A 21,558-nucleotide genomic window follows, 5' to 3' on the forward strand; every position below is an offset into this window, starting at 1 on the left:
GGCCTGAATGGAACAGTGAAGACTTAAAATATGGATATTCAGAAGGCATAGAGCTGAAATTCTGTTGTTTCTACAAGTACTGGTATTGTGTACTGTTAACACCTGTTCAAATGATTCCATTCACCCAAGTCTCTGGCAAGTTACATATAAATACAAATCAAATACAGGCTTCACCACAACTTGGGCAGCTAGTGTTCCCAGTCTCCTGACTTTTTATGTAATAGTCTCTGATCACAAGAGCACCCTCCACTTTCAACTTGGCTCTTGCTGCTTCAAACCTTCAGATTCCAAAGCTTCCATTCAGTTGCCAGCACTACTGTGCATTTTACAGTGATACTGATTGCAAAGGAAAGGAAGGAGGCATGTCAGAGCAGGAAGAGTAGGAGGAAGTGGGGATGGAACTGGTTGACTTTATGAAGAATAAAGCCCTTGGACCCCACTAAGCCATCTCATAGGGTCATCAGGAATCTGCCCGATTTGCCTGCAATACACTCTAATGGAGATTTTCAACCGATCAATGGCTAAGCGCTGAAGTCTCTGAAGATTGAAGAACTGAAGTGTGGTTCCTTTTTGCAATAGAGATTCAGAGACTATGCAGGAAACTTACAAGCATATGAGCTTTAACAACAGTGGCAGGAAAAGAAACCCACAGAGGAGGTTGGTAGTGTTCCTAAGAGGCAGTAGACTCCAGGATGCAGCCAGTATTTAAGCCCAGAATGAACTTATCACACAAATCTGATCCAGTTTTATGATTTGGTTACAGAAGTAAACTTGATAGGGGATTACTAGTAAATGTTGTTTCCTTGCACTTTAAGCAAGGCCTTTATAGGTTCATAGGTTCATACTAGGCTATCTGCCCTAGGGCATTTATAAGCCTAGCCAGAGTGTGTTTGGCTTTCCCCACCCATTTTAAATTAATTTTGCTATGCCCTTTTTCGAGGTTAGTATACAGTGCCTCTGTCTAACAGTGACACACAAGTGATTCCTGGGGTAAACCTACGATCTCCCATCCCCTCATCAAGATTCCTCTTGAAGAGAGTCAATGAGGGACTCTGCCTAACCTAGACTGGGATTTTATTCCAGAGTGAAGGGAGCCCTTGGGTTATGAATCTGTCCCTCCAGCATGTCCTATTTATTTCAGTGTTGAGGTTCAAGTCTCTCGAGCGCGTAGCTCGATGGGATTTGGATTTTCTGAGGTGCAGCATGTCCATTAATTCCGGGTTGGACATGGCTTTATACGTCAGGCACAGATCGCCTCTGAGCAGGCGGTATGCCACTGAGTAGAGCTGGAGTTTCTTTAACCGGGCAGCATATGGCATCTGTTTGAGCCCTTTGATCCTCTTGGTGAGGTACTTTTGGGGTCTTTCCAGTTGCTGCAGGTGTCTGGTAAGGTACATCCCAAAAGGGGCTTTGTACTCAAGTATGGGCCTGATGAGGGATGAGTAAAGAGGCACGATGACCTCCCCTGATCTAGATGTGAATCCCTTCATGATTAGGTGGGCTATATAAAATGTTTTTCTAACCACTTTGGCCACGTGGTTGTCAAATGAGAGATTGCTATCAACTTGGGTCCCCAGGTCCCTAATTACTTCTTCTGTACTTAATGGATTACCACCTATGTGGTAATTTGTGGGCACTTTGTTTTTGCCAAAGGGGATGACTATACACTATTTGGCGTTTAGCTTGAGGCCGTGGCTCTGGCACCAGTTGTCTGTTTCTATGAGGCCCTTTTGGAGGATACTTGTGTCGGCTGGAGAGTCGATTATGGCACCCAGTTTGCAGTAATCTGTGAACTTGGTCAGCCACAGTCCTTCCGTGTTGGCCTGTACATCCGAGAAATATATACCGAACAAGAGAGGTCCCAGGACTGAGCCTTGTGGGACGCCACTTGTAACTGGTTTGGAGTCTGACATGGCTCCAGCAATTCTAACCATGTGGGTTCTGTCCTTGAGCCAGTTTGCAACCCATCTAGTGACATAGGGGTTTATATTTAAGGTGGTGAGCTTATCTATAATGCCCGAGTGGGGTATTGTATCGAAGGCTTTTGCGAGGTCCAGGTAGGCTTTGTGGACCACCTTCCCCTCGTCAATGGTCTTGGTGACTGTTTCAAAGAAATCGACCAGGTTTAAGAGGCAGGATCTGCCCTTAAAAAAGCCGAACTGGGTAGGATCCAGTGTCTGTAGGTCCCCAATATCTTTATTTATGAGGTCCATGATGATCCTTTCCATAGCCTTGCAGACCAAGCTAGTCAGGCTTATGGGGCGATAGTTTCCAGAATCCGTTGAGGCACCACCTTTGTGGAGAGGGACCACTGTTGCTGTACGCCACTGTTAAGGTACATATCCTGTAGTAAGGCTGAGATTGAACAGCAGTTTTATGTTTGGGTTTAGCTCTTCTTGGAGTTCATGTAGGACGCAGCCTGGGACACCGTCTGGTCCCATTGATGCTGTGTTTTTTGCTTTGGAGAGGGCAGCTCTTACCTGATCATCTGAGATGTCAGGGGGGCAGCACTCTGCTGGGATAGGTATTTGCCCTTTTGGTGGGGAGAAGTTTGCGCTGAACCTGTCAGCTAGGATGTTGGCAATGTCTGTGGGTTTGGTGCATTTTTTGTCATTTTGGACTAATTCTGAGCATATCTGGGAATTCCCACCCAGGTTCCTAACATAACTAAAGAAAGCCTTGTGATTATCCTTAGTGTCCTGTGCAATTTTTCTCTCAAAGCTGGCCTTAGACGATTTTATGAGTGCCCGTAGTTTTTTGCTAATACTGATCAGAGATGCCTTCCCTTTTTGGGATTTTGCTCTCTCATGTAGTAGCTTCCTCCTTCTATTGTATAGTTTGTTTATGGCTGGGGTCCACCAGACAGGACGTATGCCTTTGGAGGATTGGGTCTTGGTTTTGTTTGAGATTGCATGATCTTTGACTGTCCTACAGAAGCAGTTACAAGAAAAAAACTCGAAAAGGTTGGGGCAGAACCTGGACTGAGGAGTTATATTGTTGCACAGTGAAATAATAGGATGTTCATCATGTTTCACTGTTGCAGTCATTACAATTGGGTTATTCTGCTGGCAAGCTACCCGCAGTCGGCCTGAGTTCCAAAGTCTAGGTCCGGCGTCAGTTGCTGTCGCCTCCTCCCTGACGTCAGTACGCCAGGGCTATAAAAGATGCAGCTGGCGCCATTTTCTTTAGTCTTTCTTGCCGCACAGTGCCCGAAGCAAAAGCAGTTCGCAAGTGCCGGTCGGCCGACTCCTGAGATTTTCAAATTCGAATTTCAGATCCAAAGTCTTCATTAAAGCTAAGTACCCCATTGGGGAAACTTTTTTCTTGCTCCAGACAGATGTCAGAAAAAGTTAATAATTGTATTTCTTGTGGGAAGCAAATACCTCATAAGGATTTTCATTCTTACTGTATTCCTTGCCTAGTCCCTGACCACGACATTGCTAGTTTTCGGTTTTGTGCTAGATTTAACCAACACACTATTAAGCATCGGTACGATTTTGCATTTCATTACTTTGGCTGAAGATTCAATTATATAATGGCGTCGGAACAGCCGACTACCGGCGTTTATAAAAAGCGCAAAGAAAAAGAAAAGGAAAGGTATCCGAGGTCCAAAACCGACGACAAGGCTTCCGCTAGGCCTGTCGCCGGTTCTCAGTGAGGTGCTTTCGCAGCCCCTGACGCCCGCTACCTCAGAGCCACAGGCCGCTTCCGACTCCCACGTGGAGCCAGCTAGCCTGCTGGAAACTCAAGGTATTGGACACTCGGAAACTATTTCCTCAGATGGGTCCAGAGCCGCTGAGCAGGCATCAGCTTCTGAGGGTGTTTTCAGGCCTACACAGTTGTATGTAAAGCCAACTTCAGCTTCAAAGGCAAAGACTAAAGCAGCTCTAAGGACAAAGAAACAAGTACAGCATTCCCCTGGACAGGCCTCCATGCCTAAAAAACAGATGCTTCAAATGGCTGAAGACCTAATTACTTTGATCATGGGTTCCCATCCCCCTCCTGATAAGAGGCCTAGGCAAGAGATAGAATATGAATCTTCAGATCAGGTTTCCATTTCCTCTGATTCCTCTTCTGAACACGAATATTCCCTTCCTCCCTATGAGGAGTCTGATGCTGAAGAATCTATCCCTTCAGCCTCTCCTCCTGAGGATTATTCTTTTGGGGAGACCCTGCATACTATGAGGGAGCATTTCCATTGGGAGAGCCAAGATTACTCAGAATCCAAGAAAAGGCTCAGAGACTTCCTTTTATTACCCCAGCACAGGGGCCCCTTGCTATTCTTCCTGTTTTAGACATTGTAGATGATGTTTTTACAGAGTCCGGTCTATCTCCTGACTCTTTACCACCAGCTCCTGTTAAGCCAGACAGATACTACAGGGTTCCGGATTCACATAAATTTCTTTACAAAAACCCTGCTTCTGACCCAGAAACTATTTCTCAGGGTCCCAAGGGGGGGTCAAGGCATCCACTGCAAAAAACCCTATCCCCTCTGATAGGGATTCAAGGGCCCTGGACAGATGGGGGAAAAAGATTTATACTTCTGCTACCTTGGTTGTAAGAGCTTTAAATTGTCAGTTTCATATGCTTAAATATCAGCAATATCTTATGTCACTGCTTAAACAAAAAATGTTGACAAACTCAGAATGTGCAGAAAACAAAGAAATGCAGGATTTGTTGCATGCAGCTGAACAAGTGGGAAAGCATACTTTGCAATGTGGTTTTGATTCTCTAGAGGTCTCCTGCAGGGCCGCAGTCACAGGTTCTGTCATTAGGAGGCATGCTTGGTTAAAAGAACAGTCTGCCTGATCATGTTAAAGCAAAACTATTAGATTCTCCATTACAATATGATACCTTGTTTGATGTTAAAGCAGAAGAGGTGTTGAAGAAAATGGAGGACAAAGCTAAATCTATGCAAACAGTGAAGGATTTCTTACAGGTACAGCCTCCCAGATTTAGCAGGAACTGGCCTACAAAGAATTGGTCCTTTCCAGTGTCAGACAGGCCACAAAGAGGCAGATACAGACCCCTAGAGGCAGATCACAGCCCCAAGGCTCATACAGGCCTAAACAATGGGGTGCTTCTACCTCCAAAAGTGGAGAGGAAAAATCACAGCCATACAGGAAACAGTCTCAATAACTTTCCCCTGCCAACACCAAACACTTATCTTCTGGCAGCTCCTTTGGGAGGAAAACTAGCACTTTTTTCACAAAATTGGCACATGATCACCCAGAACAAATGGGTCTTAAATATCATATCTCAAGGCTACAGGTTCCACTTTCACACTCTGCCAAGGCCAAATGGTATGCCAGACCTGCCCACACAATCAATGGGCAGAGGCACAAAAACAAGTTTCATCCCTCATGGACATGAGAGCCATTCAACAAGTACCACAGCAAGAGCAGGGACTAGACTTTTACTCAGGGCTATTCTTGACAAAGCCTGGAGACCAATACTGGACCAGTCTGTCCTAAACACTTTCCTGGATATTCCAAAATTCAAAATGTTAACTCTGCAGCAGCTTCTGCCCATGCTGGGCAAGAAGGCTTGGCTTGTGACTTTAGACCTACAAGAGGCATACCTGCATGTCCCAATCAGACAATCATGCAGAATATACCTCAGATTTATAGCTGGCTCAATGCACTACCAATTCTCTGCACTGCCGTTTGGCTTATCTACTGCACCCAGGGTCTTCACAAAATGCTTGTCACCAATGATTGCATGTTGCAGACAAAGAGGAATACAAATATATCCTTACTTGGATGACTGCCTTATTCAAGCAGAGAACAAGGACACTCTACTACAGCATCTGGCATTTGTAAAAAGGTTACTAACAGGTCTAGGGTACACAATAAATGAAAAGAAATAAAAACTCGTACCCTCTCAAGAGATAATATTCCTGGGTGCAAGCTTAAATACAACTGCCCAGATGGCTTATCTCACGCCAGACAAACACAGACAACTGATGTTGGCAACAAAGACCCAGTTATCTGCAAGAAAATTTCTGCAGGCTTTGGGCTTCATGGCATCCTGCATTCTACTAATTCCATATGCAAGACTATATATGAGGAAACTTCAATGGTATCTAAAAAGTGTTTGGACTCAACATTGCAACAGTCTGGAAACAATAATTACCCTCATTCTCTGCCTGCAACAGGAGTTTCAATGGTGGGCAAAAGCCTGTCACCTCAACACGGACAGCCATTCACCTTACCCACAGCCAGGCAGACATTGACAACAGATGCATCAGATTATGCCAGGCAGACATTGACAACAGATGCATCAGATTATGCCTGGGGGGCCATATGGCAGGAAGATGTATTCAGGGCTCATGGTCCACAAGTCAAATGCATCTACATATCAGTCAAAAAGAGATGCTAGCTGTACAGAATGCCCTGACAGCCTTTAAGGATCTACTTCATCTGGGACAACTACTGATAAAGACTGACAATACTACAGTCATGTGGTACATAAACAAGCAGGGGGGTACACATTCCTACCCCCTCTGCAGACTAGCCATGAACTTGTGGGACACAGCATTGACTTACCAAGTACATCTGCAAGCACAATTCCTGCCAGGAAGGATAAATACTCTGGCAGACGAACTAAGCAGAAACCTAATGGATCCCCACGAGTGGAAATTGGATCCACAAGTCTTCAGCATGATAACAAAGAACTGGGGATGCCCGGACATAGACCTATTTGACTCCTCTCACAATTGCCAACTACAGAGATTCTGCACAAGGACTTCTCACAAGCAAGCATGGAAAGTGGATGCTATATCTTTCAGGTGGAAAACCCTAACAGTATATGCCTTTACTCCTCTGCCTCTCCTCCCCAAGGTACTCCTCAAGGTCAGACAAGAGAAGCCAAAAATTATACTGATTGCCCCAGACTGGCCCCGCCAGCACTGGTACCCAATCCTAAAGAGCTTGTCTCAATTTCCAGCTTGGACATTACCTCATATTCCTCACTTGTTGACCCAACAAGACAGTCAAATACTACACAGCCAACTCAGGAGCTTAAACCTGGCAGCATGGCTGATAATGTAGCCGTTCAAGACACACCTCTCTCTAAAGCAGTGATGGATGATATTTTGGAGGCCAGGAGGCCTAGCACCAGAAAATCTTATGCAGAAAAATGGAAGAGATTCTGTGCTTGGAACCAGGCACAAGGTATTGACATGATTGTTCCAAATATTCCTCAGATTTTGCAATACTTAACTGAGATGCTGGATAAAGGCCTTTCCTTTTCATCAATTAAAATTCATGCCTCTGCCATTTCAGCTCATTACAATACAGAACCACCTATTTTTTCGCATCCATTACTAAGGCAGTACCTCAGAGGGGCCAAAAACATAAGACCTCCAAGGAGAGCCCCAATACCTGCATGGGACCTCAACTATGTCTTGGAAAAACTCACACTGCCTCCGTTTGAGCCAGCCTCTGCAGCTGATATAAAATTCTTATCCTGGAAAACAGCTCTGCTCCTAGCAATAACCTCCGCTAGATGAGTCTGAGTTACAGGCACTCATGGCTGTGAAACCTTTTATCATTTTCCATCATGACAGGGTTTCTCCGAGGACAAACCCTACATTTATGCCTAAGGTAGTGTGCAGTGTGGCTCTTAACCAAACAATTCATTTGCCTACCTTTTACCCAAACCCACAGAATAAGGGTGAGAGACTTCTACATTCTTTGGACATTCACAGGCAGCTGCGCTTCTACTTTGACAGAACCAAAGCTTTCAGAAAGACTGAACAACTTCTAGTGGCATATGCTGCAGGATCACAAGGAAAGGCTATCTCAAAGCAGACTATTTCAAAGTGGATAGGATACTGCATTCGTTTCTGTTATTCTCAGCATGGCAAATTAATGCCTAAGGGTATTAGGCCACATTCTACCAGGTCAGCAGCCACTTCAGCAGCCTTCCTCAGAGGGGTACCAACCAAAGACATCTTAGAGGCTGCAACTTGGAGTTCAGTGCATACTTTTACAAAGCACTATCATTTGCCTCTCTACTCTAAATCCAGGGCAGGCTTTGCTACTGCAGTTCTGCAGGGCCTGATAGCCTCTCCTAATCCTATTTAGCACCAGCCTCCCAACCCAATTGTAATGACTGCAACAGTGAAACACGATGAACATAGTACAGTTGTGTACCTACCATAAATGTAGATGTTCGAGTGTATTCACTGTTGCCGTCCAGGTTACCCTCCCACAATCCCTCTTTTCCTTGCTGGGACTTATCTGTACTTCTCTATTCTATACAACCTATGTGGTGTATTTGCTTGTAGATGAAGGAAAAGTTGTTTTTTCTGTATGCATGCTTATTGGCATAATTTAGCCTACCATTTTAGGGGCACCTGACATCTGGGGCAAGAAAAACTAAAGAAAATGGTGTCGGCTGCATCTTTTATACTCCTGGCGCACTGACGTCAGGGAGGAGGTGACAGCAACTGACGCCGGACCTAGACTTTGGAACTCGGGCCGACTGCGGGTAGCCTGCCAGCAGGATAACCCAATTGTAATGACTGCAACAGTGAATACACTCGAACATCTACATTTGTGGTAGGTACACAACTGTACTATATAGAGTGTTGTGTTTAGAGGGACATTATTGCCAGTAAGGAAGGCGACTTGTGAAATATTGCTGTGGTTATCTATCGGTCCAGTACACTTGGCTGTGTTGATTTTAACACATATCTGAAGAAACGGTATGAGCCTCTTCACTGATTGCATAAAGAGGGGAGCAGCAATAGAGGATGGGAAAGATTTTAAGGAACAATTTGAAAAAGATCATTAAATGTACAGAAAGATGGCAGTTGAGGTAAGTCAGACAGATGGAAATTCTGTTGATGGAAATTCTGCTGTTGGGCCACATTAGCCTTGGGATGAGGTATCCACAGAAGAGGGTGATAAAAGTGATAAGGAATCAGGAAAGTGATATGGGTTTGTTGACTGCACATGAAGCGAGTCATCAGGAGCAGTGCAAGAAGGAAGGGCAAACAGCCTGTTGAATTCTGAATTGTATCCAGAGTGGGGGGACTTGACTACAGATGTGAAGAGGTTATGTTTCCACCCTACAGGGACCTGGTTAACCATGCATTCAATTATGTTTGATGGGACATAGTGCTGAGGGAACTGGAAAGAGACCAGTTCTCAGGTTAACGATGCACTGAATCCTGTTTGAAGGAATGTAGTGCTGATGCGACTGGAAAGAGACCAGTTCCCTCAGCAGCTATGATTGGAAACTGGAAAAAGCTTGCAGCTTTTCTCGTTTCAGACTAGTAGAGAAGGTGACATGAAATTAGTGTACAATATCATTTCAGAGCGATATGAAAAGGAACTCTTACAGATTTGTAGGTATTATAAGGCCACTGAGTCTTCTGACCATTCACTCCTTAGTAGGGTTGCCACCTTTTCAGCGGGCCAAAGTGGGACATGGGGGTCTGGTCAATATGACAGTGGCCATACACTCTACCATGAGGTCACCACAGGAGCGGTGAAGGAGATGCTGCTATGGGTACGATGGATGGCTGCTGGAGTGGTTAGCTAGCTGACTAGTTGACTGCTGGAGTGGCTGGTTGGCTGGCTGCTGGAGTGGCTAGCTGACTGGCTGGCTGGCTGCTGGAGTGGCTAGCTGGTTGGTGGGAGTAGCAGCTGGATGGATGAATGACTGGATGGATGGCTGGCTGGCTGGATGGATGGCTGGCTGGCTGGCTGGATGAATGGATAGATGGATGGATGGCTGAATGGATGGCTGAATGGATGGATGGCTGAATGGATGGCTGGCTGGCTGGCTGGCTGGCTGGCTGGCGGAATGTATGGATGGCTGGGCTGGCTGCATGAATGGATGGCTGGCTGGTTGAATGAAGGGATGCATGGCTGACTGGCTGGCTGCCTGAAGGGATGCATGGCTGACTGTCTGGCTGCATGAAGGGATGCACGGCTGACTGGCTCGCTGCATGAATGGATGGCTGGCTGGTTGGAAGAGTGGCTGGCTGGCTGGCTGGATGAATGGATGGATGGATGGCTGACTGGTTGGCTACATGAATGGATGGCTGGTTGGAAGAATGGCTGGCTGGATGAATGGATGGATGGATGGCTGGCTGGCTGGTTGGAAGAATGGGATGGCTGGATGAATGGCTGATTGGCTGGCTCGTTAGAAAAAAAAAATCTCTTTTTTTTTTTTTTTTTTTTTTTTTTTTTTTAAGCGGCTGTAGAAGCACTTAAAACAATGTGCTCCTACAGCCACGATCTTTGCAGGGCTCTTCCTGCCCCAATCCCCACCCCTTTCATGAATTGCAGCCAATTGCTGCACGAATTACAGCACCCGGACCTAACAGGCAGCAGCTTTGCCTGCCTGCAGGTTGGTGACGTAACTGAATTGCCTTGGAAATGCCGGAATTAATTGTGGCTTTTCCATGGCAATTCAGTGTGATTGAAAAGCAGAACTTTTCAAGTCCCACTACTTTCCACAGTGGGCAACGGGATGAGGCAGCTTAACCCGTGAGTGTCCCGCTGACAACGGGACGGGTGGCAACCTTACCCCTTAGCAGTACCCTCCCACAGATTGCACCTCCTTTCTCCAGGAGGGTAACACCAGTCAGTCCCAGAGTAAATTTGTGTATATCCATCCAGTCATCTAGTTTGTTTAAAGGAAGATAGTGAATCACACTACTTAATACACAAGAAGTTTATTCCAGAGGTTTAGGAGGTACTGAGTTATAAACCTGTCCCTCCTGCATGTTTTATTAATCTATTTGTGAAGGTTTAGATACCTGGTTCTAATATTGTGTGGATATTGGACTTGTGAAGAAACAAGAAATCTAGGACAAATGGGTCTCCAATGGCATGGTAAGTAAGACAGTCTGTAAGACACTAAAGAAACGGATTCAGGTTCCAGACTCTCTTGGTAGCTCAGGGACTTTAGACCTGTAATCTTTTTGGTTAGGAGCCTTTGGGGTCTTTCTATTGCCTTGCAATGTTTAATGAGATACTCCCCAAGGGGGTGTTTATTTGATAATTGGCCTGATCAATGCATAGTGTAAGGGAGTGATTATTTGGATCTTGATATTCCTTTGGCAATTAACTTGGTTAAATAAAATGATTTCCTGGCAACCATTGTCATGTGATCAAATGAGATAAAGCTGTCAATCCAAGCAGCTGAGTTCCTGACTACATTTGCAATGTGTAGTGGTTTGCTGTCTGTACAGTATGATGAGGGAAGGGACTGTCCATAAGTGAGGATAAACTGCACTTTATAGCATTTAGTATGAACTCATTGTAGTGCATCAAGAGATTACTTGGGAGAGTTCATTCTGGAGGGTATGGGGCTGCATATACTATATTTTAACAACCCCCAGTTTCTAGTTATCTATAGACTTGCTGGCTGTGTGGAGATCTAAGAAGTAAATACCAGAAAGGAGAAGTCCCAGCACTAAGCCCCGAGAGAGACTGCTGGCCACTTTCAGAGTTTTGATGAGGTATCTGCAGCTTGCTGTGTGTGGGTTCTGTCTTTCAGCCAGTTTATCCCATGAACATACGAGTTGATTTTTAAAGCATTTAGCTTTTATATGCACACAACATGGGGAGTGGCACACAACATGGGGAGTGAAGTCAGAATACACCACTTGCACTGCATAACCACATCTGCAATTCTGAGTTCCTTATTTTCTTTGCTAATGGCTGTAGACACAAAGCAAGTAACAAAAGGGAAAAGGAGACATCCCTGTCTTGTTCCTTTGTTCAAACACAGCTTGCCGAAGAGGAATCCTCTAATACTTGCTTCTGAGACTTCATAAATCTTCCTAAACCCTATTCATTCAGGAAACTCCAATACTGCCATTGCCCTGCTAATAAAATCCCAACTGACTATCAAATGCTTTCTCTGCATCAAAACCCAGTGACACTATTGGCATATTTGTTCTGTTAATGCTGTCTGTTTGCCTCCTATCTCCAAAACCACAGTGATCTATATATTTCAAATTTCTCAACACCTTTACCACTCACATAGCTAGTATAGACATAAACATTTTGTAATCCTAGTTTAAAATTGAAATGGGTGGACATGAAACTGGGTCTGAAGTGTCTTTACCCTCTGTGAGTAATACAGCCACTACAGGTTTATTCTAAGATGTTGGTAGGTTTCATCTTTTAAAATGTTTTTAATCAAAGTCTTACAGATCTTTTTCCTCCTTTGAACTTCCAAACTTCTACTGGAATATCATCTCTTCCTGGAGTCTTCCTTGCTGATTGGCTGTATAGGATTGTTCTGATTTAATCTCTTCCTTTCTTAGCTATTAGTTGTTGAATCTCATCTTCCTCCTCTAACTTTGGCATAATTAAGTCTTCAATAAGTATTTCCATTTGTGCCTTTTCTTGGTTTCCTCAGTCTTCTGCTTCATACAGATTTTCATAAAACTTTCAAATTACCTAATACCTCTGTAGGATCTCAGTTTTCGTGTTTCGAACTTTGTTTGGCAACAACCATTTCTACTTTGCCTGTCATTGTGATAACATTTTTTGTGCTTTGCAGTTATCAAAAAATAGCTTGCTTAGCAGCAGCTTTTGTAATCTCATGCATATTATGGAAATACCCACTTTTTCCCTTTAGCATATTGCATTTGCTCTTTTTCTTGTTCATATTAACTTTTCTCCTTGTTTCTTTTTCTTATTCCTGCCATGTTCAAAACCCCATTTTCATTTTATCCCACTAGCTATCCCTTCTGAAGAAATTTCTAGCTTCTCCAATAACTGTCATATCATTTCAATTACCCATTCTTTAAGTTCCTCTTTCTCTAAGTGGGAAAGTACCATTGTATCATGTTTACTTCATTGCTCTGCATCTTTATAGGTTCTTAGCTGATTACCATGCTAACAACACCAGGGGGGAATCTTTTTAAGTCTAGCTATGTTTCCCAAATGTGTCTGATAAGTTTTGATACCCTTGGTTTACTTTGAGGTATATGTAGTCTTTGGTATAGGTGGTCAAGCATTTACAGGCTACCTTTTTCATTGTTTTTATTGCTACAGGGTCTGAAATAGTGGATGTGTATTAGTTTTTAGTGAAATGCATATGTTCTTGTGAGATATAATTTCTATACACTCTTGCACAGTTCTCTTTGGGAAGGTGTCATTTCTGCCGAAGTTCCTACTACTGAATTCACATCTTCCGTACCAAGTATTCTTTTATACGTTTTCAGAAATATACTCTCTTTTGTTATACTTTCCTTCTTCTTCCCCCAATACATCCTCACTGTTGTAAATAAGGTTCTTAATCCCTATACATAAATATTCCCTGTCAAAAGCTGATATTTCTCCAGATTCTCTTAAACTCAATAATAGCAAACAGTGTGTTTATTTGCCTGTGAATAAACTTGACAGCATGAAGTCTCCAATTTTAATGTTAATATAGTTCTAATTTAGCTATTTTTTGCAGGCATATGGGAGTGTAATGCACTGTGTTAGACTACAAGAGTCTGTCTGGTACTTTGTGCATATGCCAAAGGCTAACAGCTGCTGCTGTAGTGCAGGATTTATTCCCTCTGCCTTCATTTGTCTAATGGGCGACTCTGACAAAGTCACTTCATTAGCCATTGTTCCTCAGCTGTGGCTGAAAAGGGACCCTTGCAGTGGGCTGTGCCAGACTGTTAGCAAGTGGGCTGCACATTTGTCTTTTGAATTTCTGCACCATTCAAATACATGCTAATTAATTCTTCACTATATGCAATTTGACTAAGAGTCTTAGCATCTGTCTTGTAGTTTGAGTTGCCAGATGCACTTTCATGAAATCTAAGTTTCAGTGGAAGTGAAAGTTTCTGTTACTTTTACTATGACTATTTTCAATATGAGACTGTTTTTGTTTTGTTTTGTGTATCAAATGGTTGTCAGGGTTTTTAGTATAAAAATGTGACATAGTTTTAAATTAAATCCAAATCTCTGTGATCATTTTAAATGGGAAAAAAGGTAGTTTGCACAATGACAGGTTTGAATGGTGATTCAATAAGATGTTTATGCATTGTGACAGTCATCTTCTCTTTGCAAATCAAGCACTGTAATAATACTTTCTTAGGCTGTGAAATTCCTAAGCCTTGTTAGCCAGCTAAGTATTGTAATAGTCTAATTTCCCTAAGTTTTATGATACTGACAGTGGCTTAATTTACCGTTACAGCAGTAACATCCACAATGTGGCTTTTATTGTCTGGGTTAGGGGTCTGCATGTTTGTCTGACATAGAAAATTCCAGAGAACCATAAAAGGTGAAAAAATGAGAGGATATTAGATTTTACTTACCGGGTATTTCATTTTCCTGTGTTTGCATCAATTGGGTGATTGGTTCAGTTTGTAGAGTAAAAAGTTAGCTTGCAGACCCCACTGGTTGGTATCCCAGGATCTTTCTATATGAAATGTTGAAGCTCAGTGGAGAGTGAGGTGTCTGCGTAGTGTAATTGGTGTGATCAAAACTGTGTATAAGTGTATCATTACACCATAATATGTGTAAGAATCTAGCTATGCTATCTGTTATACTTTGTAGGGGGGAGGCACTCCCTAAAACCCTTTTGCCACAGAGCTGTGTTGGTAAGGTGGGACTGTGGGGGAGCATCCCTCCTTAAAGAATATCACAAAAAGTAGCATAACTAGATACTAGGAATTTCCTTTGTTATTACACGGTCACCCAGAGAGAGTGGTGAACCAGCAACAGGTTTGGTAAACCATATGGATTCACACAATGACTAAAAAGTTGGTCAGTAGACTAACACACCTTATTGGTAGTCATAGTAAGGAAAGTCCATAAAGCCATCTTTATTTTGTCAGACTTAGTTTCCTAGTATGATTTAAAAAAAGTTAAAATTCTTTGCAGTTACTTGAATTGTGTGATATTTTTGCATCTTTGCATCTGTTTTACTGTTGCAGTCATTACATTTGGGTAATCAGCTGGCAGGTTGCCCTCATTCGGCCTGAATAACAAAGTCTTAGGTCCTGCATCGGTTGCTGTCTCTTCTTCCATGATGTCAGGTCATCAGGGGTATAAAACATGCAGCTGACGCCATTTTATCCAGTCTTTCTTGACGCGCGGTGCCCGAAGCAGAAGCAGTTAGCAAGTGCCGGTCGGCCGACTCCTGAAATTTTCGTATTTGACTTTCAAAACCGAAGTCTTCAAACTAAAGCTAAGTACCCCGTTGGGGAAACTTTTTCTTGCTTCTTGCCGATGTCAGTAAAAGTTAATAATTGCATTATTTGTGGGAAGCAAATACCTCATAAGGATTTTCATTTGTACTGTATTTCTTGCCTAGGCCCAGATCACAACATGCCTTGCTGTTGGTTTTGTGCTAGATTTAACCAGTGCACTATTAAGAGTCTGTATATTTTTGCTTCTAAATATTTTGGTACAAGATTTAATTATCCTGAAATGTCGTCAGCAATCCGACTACCAGAGGTTACACAAAACGCAAAGAAAAAAGAGACATCTTTTGTTAACCCATACATCACAAGATGGGTTGCAAACTGGCTGAGTGACAGAACCCATAGGGTCAGAGTTGCTGGCGCCATGTCAGACTCAAAGCCTGTCACAAGTGGTGTCCCACAGGGCTCAGTCCTGGGCCCACTCTTGTTTGGCATCTACTTTTCCGAAGTACAAGCAAACACAGGAGGGTTATGGCTGACAAAGTTTGCAGATGACTGCAAACTGGGCGCCATAGTAGAAAACACATCTGACACAGATATCCTTCAGAAGGGTCTCACAGAAACGGATAACTGGTGCCAGAGCCATGGCCTAAAGTTAAATGCCAAAAAATGCATAGTCATACCCTTCGGGAAAAACAAGGTTACCCCTAGCTACCAAATAGGTGGCAATCCACTGAGCACGGAAGAAGTTATCAGGGACCTGGGGACCCAGGTTGATAGTAGTCTGTCATTCGACACCCATGTAGCTAAAGTAGTTAGGAAGACCTTCTACATTGCCCACCTTATCATGAAGGGATTCTCATCTAGATCAAGGGAGGTTATAGTCTCCCTTTACTCATCACTCATCAGACCAATGATTGAGTACAATGCCCCATTCGAATGTATCTGACCCGACACTTGCAGCAGCTGGAGAGGCCACAAAAGTTCCTCACCAAAAGGATAAAGGGTCTCAAAAATCTATCCTATGCTGCCCGACTGAAAGAACTCCAGCTCTATTCAGTCGCCACCGCTTGCTCAGAGGTGACCTTTGCCTAACATACAAGGCCATGTCAAACCCAGATTTGATGAATATGCTTCACCTCAAAAATCTAGATCCATCAGAGCCACAAGGGCGGAGACTTAAACCTCGACACGGCTATTAATAGGACGTGCTGGAGGGATAGATTCATCACCCAAAGACTCCCTATGCTGTGGAACAAAATCCCGGTACATGTGAGGCAGAGCACCTCGCTGGCCTTGTTCAAGAGAAATCTTGACCAATGGATGGGAGATCGCAGATATACCCCAGGGATTACCTCAGTGTCACTGCTCGACAGAGGCACAGCAAAATAATGGGTATAGTTCCCCATACTAAAGGGGTGGCGTAAGCCACAAAACGATGGGCTAGGCTTGTAAATGCCCTCGGGCAGATAGCCTAGTATGAACCTATGAACTGTCGAGGTCCAAAACCGACAATGTAGCTTCTCCTAAGCCAGTCGCCGGTTCACCGGTACTCAGTGAGGCGCTTTCGTAGCCCCTGATACCTGCTACTTTTAAGTCGCAGGCCTCTACTGAGACCATTCAGAGTCTGGTATGCTACGAGATTTTGACTCAATAGAAATAGTAATAGAAATTTCACATGATTCTGGTCCACAATTTACCTAGTAGTCAGATTATAACCCTCAACATTTAATAATTAAGACAAACAATAATATGTTTTTTGAAAATATATAATAATTACATGCATATTATTGGCTTTTTGCCCCTTATTATTATATAAATATTAATTATTTGGGGTTATAGTTGAAATTAGTCTCATCAAGAATTACATTTTGAGTGGTTATAATATTTTCACAATACTTGTGTAATTATTGTAGGCCTTATAAAACATGTATAATGAACATATGCCAATAATACATGCTTTACAATATAATTATAACATATTTGTAAGTAGTAAGCAATAATAAGCATGTTAATGTGGTAAATCAATATGTCTAATTATGTTCAAGAAATGATTTTCATTTATATTCCAACAGTATAATACAATGCATAAGCCCTCTGTATAGAGAAATCAGAATGGACAATACCACTTTAAGGTGTGGGTATAAAACATGAACCAGGATGCATTATGGTTTTTTGAAATTCAAGCTTTTGGTTAAGTCACATTGAAAAAGGCTTTAACAGCCGAAACCGGTTTGTGCAATAACAGTAGGTTGATTTTGGCAACCTCAAATAAATGTAATTTTATCCTGCTGCCACTGAGTGCTGGTCTCTTTTTGGATTGTCTATTCTTGGTTTGGACCGTGCACCAGCAGTCCTACGTGCGTGCCTTGAGGTGTTGGCTTACTAAAAGTCAGACAGGAAAAAACAAAAATGATCCTAGTTGCTCTGGACTGGCCTCGCCAGCACTGGTACCCACTTCTAAGGAATATGTCTCCGCTTCCTCCATGGTACTTGCCTCAAATACCTCATCTGCTGTCTCAGCAGAACTGTCAAATTCTGCACACTCTGCTCCAAACTCTGAATCTTGCAGCATGGCTGATCAACTAATTATTCAAACAACACCACTCAGTAAATCTGTGATGGTTGTCATTTTGGAAGCTAGAAGGCCTAGTACTAGAAAATCTTATGCTGATAAATGGAAGAGATTCTGCTTGGAACCAAGCACAAGGAACAGACACAGCAAAGCCCAATATTCCTCAGATTTTACAATATTTGACTGAGATGCTTAACAAGGGCCTATCTTTTTCTTCAATAAAAATCCATGCCTCTGCCATCTTGGCTCATTACAACACAGAGCCTTCCCTCTTTTCTCATCCTCTGCTTAAACAGCATCTTAGAGGGGACAAAAATTTAAGGCCTCCCAGAAGATCACCAACTCCTGCATGGGACCTCAATTTTGGGACCTCAATTTTGTGCTGGAAAAACTCACCCTGCCTCCTTCTGAACCAGCAGCTACTGCGGATATGCAATTTCTACCTTGGAAAACAGCTTTTCTCTTGGCAGTCACTTCAGCAAGAAGGGTGTCAGAACTGCAGGCTCTCATGGCAGTGGAGCCTTTTATTATATTTTACCCAGACAGGGTGTCCCTCAGGACCAATCCTTCTTTTATGCATAAGGTTGAAAACCTGAAAACAAGCAAACAAACTGGCACAACAAGAGGTCCTGGTCAAAGCAAAGCCCAAAGCACAGAGTAATATTCCTTAACGCAAATTTATTGTGGAAAGACAACAAGCTTTTCTCAGAGGGTTCCAACCAAAGACATTCTAGAAGCTGCTACTTGGAGCACTGTTCATACCTTCACAAAATATTATCATTTGCCTCTCTTCTCCAAATCCAGGGCAGGCTTTGCCACTGCAGTTCTGCGGGGCCTTATAGCCGCTCCTAATGCTGTTTAGCTCCATCCTCCCATCCACAGATTTGAGATTCTACCCAAATGTAATGACTGCAACAGTGAAACACGAAGAACATAGTACAGTTGTGTACACTGTGGTGTATTTGCTTTTAGTTGAAGGTAAAGTTTGTTTCTAAAAGTGCATTTATATATTTTTACTGCTTTTTATATATATATATATATATATATATATATATATATATATATATATATATTTGTGCTCCCCATTTGGGGGGCACCTGACATCTGGAGCAAGAAAAACTGAATAAAATGGCGTTGGCTGCATGTTTTTATACCCCTGACGACCTGATATCATGGAAGAAGAGACAGCAACCGACGCATGACCCAAGACTTTTCGTTATTTAGGCTGACTGAGGGCAACCTGCCAGCAGATTACCCAAGTGTAATGACTGCAACAGTGAATACACTTTAGCATCTACATTTATCGTAAGTGTACACAACTGTACTTTATTTCAGTTACGTGGGTTTTCCTGATTGTTGGATGGTTGATGTGGAAAAGTGGTTCAGATTTCTCTTCTGCTTGTCATTTTCCATCTGCTTAGAGCCTACATTTTCTGCTTTTACTCTCTGTTGTACTGTAGACTGTAAAACTGTGTGTCAGACCTCTCAAGCTGCCCAGGTTCATGGTAAATGTAATAGTGTACAATGATAATTTGAAGTTTGATAATAAATGCCACGTTTTAAGAGATAAACTTAGATTGGTAGGCCGCACCACAGTACATGATAAGTCTGTTCAGGAGCATAAACTGAGAATTAGAACAAGACTACTGACCATCATGTGTGCGCAGTGAGGAAATCATTCTATATTGTGCAACTTATAAACAAAGGTATGACATCTAGGACCAAGAAGGTCTCTGTTCCTCTGTCTTCACCATTCATCAGACCTATCATTGGGAACAGTGCCATCTTTGTTATGCATGTAACCATGCACATCCAACAACTGGAATGCCCACAGAGGTTCCTCACTAAAAGAATACAGGACACAAGTAACGTGTCCTATGCATACTACCTCAAGCCCATCTTCTCAAATTCTGTCTCCTACAGGCTGTTGAGGGAAGATCTATGCCTGGCGTACAAGGCATCGTCAGACCCCCTAAAGACTTAACTCTTGCCTGTGATATAAACAATACCTGCTGGAGAGATAGGTATGTATCCCAGAGACTACCTCTTCTCTGGAACAGGCTCCCCCGTCCATGTGAAGCAGAATTCCTCTGTAACCCAATTCAAGTGTAACTTGGACAGTTGTATGGGGAATAGGACATTCATCCCTGGCTTGGCACCTATGTCTTTAATGGACATAGGCACCCTGTAAATGGTTCATTCCCCAGGCTTCTCCTTGTAAATGTTTCACCTCCCAACCCCCTGCTTACACTTATCAAGGATACCAGAACTTGTCAGAGATGTGGGGTGCATGGCTAAACTTAAAAAAGATCCTTGTGGTCATTAGCCTTGTAAACATCTCCGAATTACAGAAGAAAGGGGAACCATGTATGGTTAGGCTTAAAAAGACCCTTGTGGTCATTAGCCTTGTAAACATCTCTAAACTATGGAAGAGAGGGAATTATGGATACAAGCTAGGTTCTAATAAGTTGGCAAGTGGTGTGGAATTTAAGGCTGTTGTAGAGATGTAGACATAATGATGTGTAATGATTCGTAATAAACTGTCTTACCAATGGAAGCTAATGCCACGAAGCAGTATTGTACTTTTGTATAGAGAATGTGCATGCATTATGCAATGTGACAGAAAGCTGGCATTTCTTAAATCTTATTGGAAACTGAAAGACTTCAAAAAAAAAAAGGAAATTCACTAGTTTTGATAGTTTTTAAAAATACTAGTGTTTCCTTCAAAATTCATATTATTATACTAGTATTCTATTTTAAAGAATTTCATTTGCTCTCCCTTGTTACTGGGGTGTATGTAATGTACAAATATCGGGTGTCATGAATATTGTTTTAAGGATGCGTTTACCTAAAAACTGATGAATGTAATTGCAAAGTATATTTGTGAATCATCTTAATATGTTTTAACAAATTTAAAACCTCCTATCATGTCACAGGCTGGAACTCAGATCAGTTTGGCAGAACTGTTGCTATCTAATGAGGTCATAACACAGTGGTACAACTTACTACCCTTCAAGAAGTTCCCAAAACACAAAAATGGGGAGCAGCATGAAGAACCCACTTTTGTTTCCACCCCAGAAGTCTCTGTCATCATGGACATGGTAAGAAATTAACCTCTGAATGCACGTAGCAGAAGACTGCAAATCAGATGCCTTTTTGCTTTTGCTAAAATGTTAAGTTATATAGATAATTTTTGCTGTGGTTAGTGTGCACGTGACAATCTGCCACCAAACTTTAAATGCCATCTATTTTCTCAACAACAGTGCTGGAGAGGTGACTATTTCATATATTTGTTCTGCAGTCATCGGTGCTTTTGATCAAAACACCAGTTCTTAAAAGTTGCAGTAACTGTACAAAGATTTTTTTGCAGGAGGCAGTGTCTCCTCCATTGTAATGGGTGTTCTGCCCTCACCATCCTTATTTCTGTGTATATTTCCTGTCGGGTCACTGCAGCTGAGGGTGAGGGTAAAACACTGCCTTGCCACTGGCCATAGTCAGATCTACTCAGTGGCTCATTAGAGTAGCTGTTACTCCCTATACTAAGTGTGTAAAAGATAAGGCTGTGCTTCCAAGCGATTGTTACTTTCTGTCACTGTGTTTTGTTGAAACTCTGCACATTTCACTGGGACATCTTTGGCTGTGGTTGTGTCTCAAACTCTTCACTGTCACCATTGTTATGTCTGCGTGCATAATGTTTACTGGCATATTTGCTTGATAACCTGGAGTTGGTGTCCTTGCCTTAGAAAATCAGAAGGAAAAGCTCTTCTGTCCATCACAGTATGATTATTCTTGGTCCCTCCAACAGGATATGTCCTTTCTAGTTCAGGCAGCCTTCACATTCATAAAATATATAAATTGA

The 21,558-nt window shown here is 42.6% G+C and overlaps 1 protein-coding gene across 1 annotated transcript in view; it reads left to right on the top strand.

Annotated features, from left to right (window-relative positions):
* The window catches only part of WWC2 (WW and C2 domain containing 2), a 1,656,421-nt gene that overhangs the window by 1,135,670 nt on the left and 499,193 nt on the right, over positions 1-21,558 (top strand). Inside the window, exon 16 of the mRNA XM_044062544.1 lies at positions 20,636-20,800. Within this exon, the coding sequence (XP_043918479.1) occupies positions 20,636-20,800 (165 nt within the window). The remainder of the gene's footprint in view (positions 1-20,635; positions 20,801-21,558) is intronic.

This window comes from Protopterus annectens, chromosome 2.part1, assembly GCF_019279795.1.
Source record: "Protopterus annectens isolate FY-2018-M chromosome 2.part1, PAN1.0, whole genome shotgun sequence".
Lineage (NCBI taxonomy): Eukaryota > Metazoa > Chordata > Ceratodontiformes > Protopteridae > Protopterus > Protopterus annectens.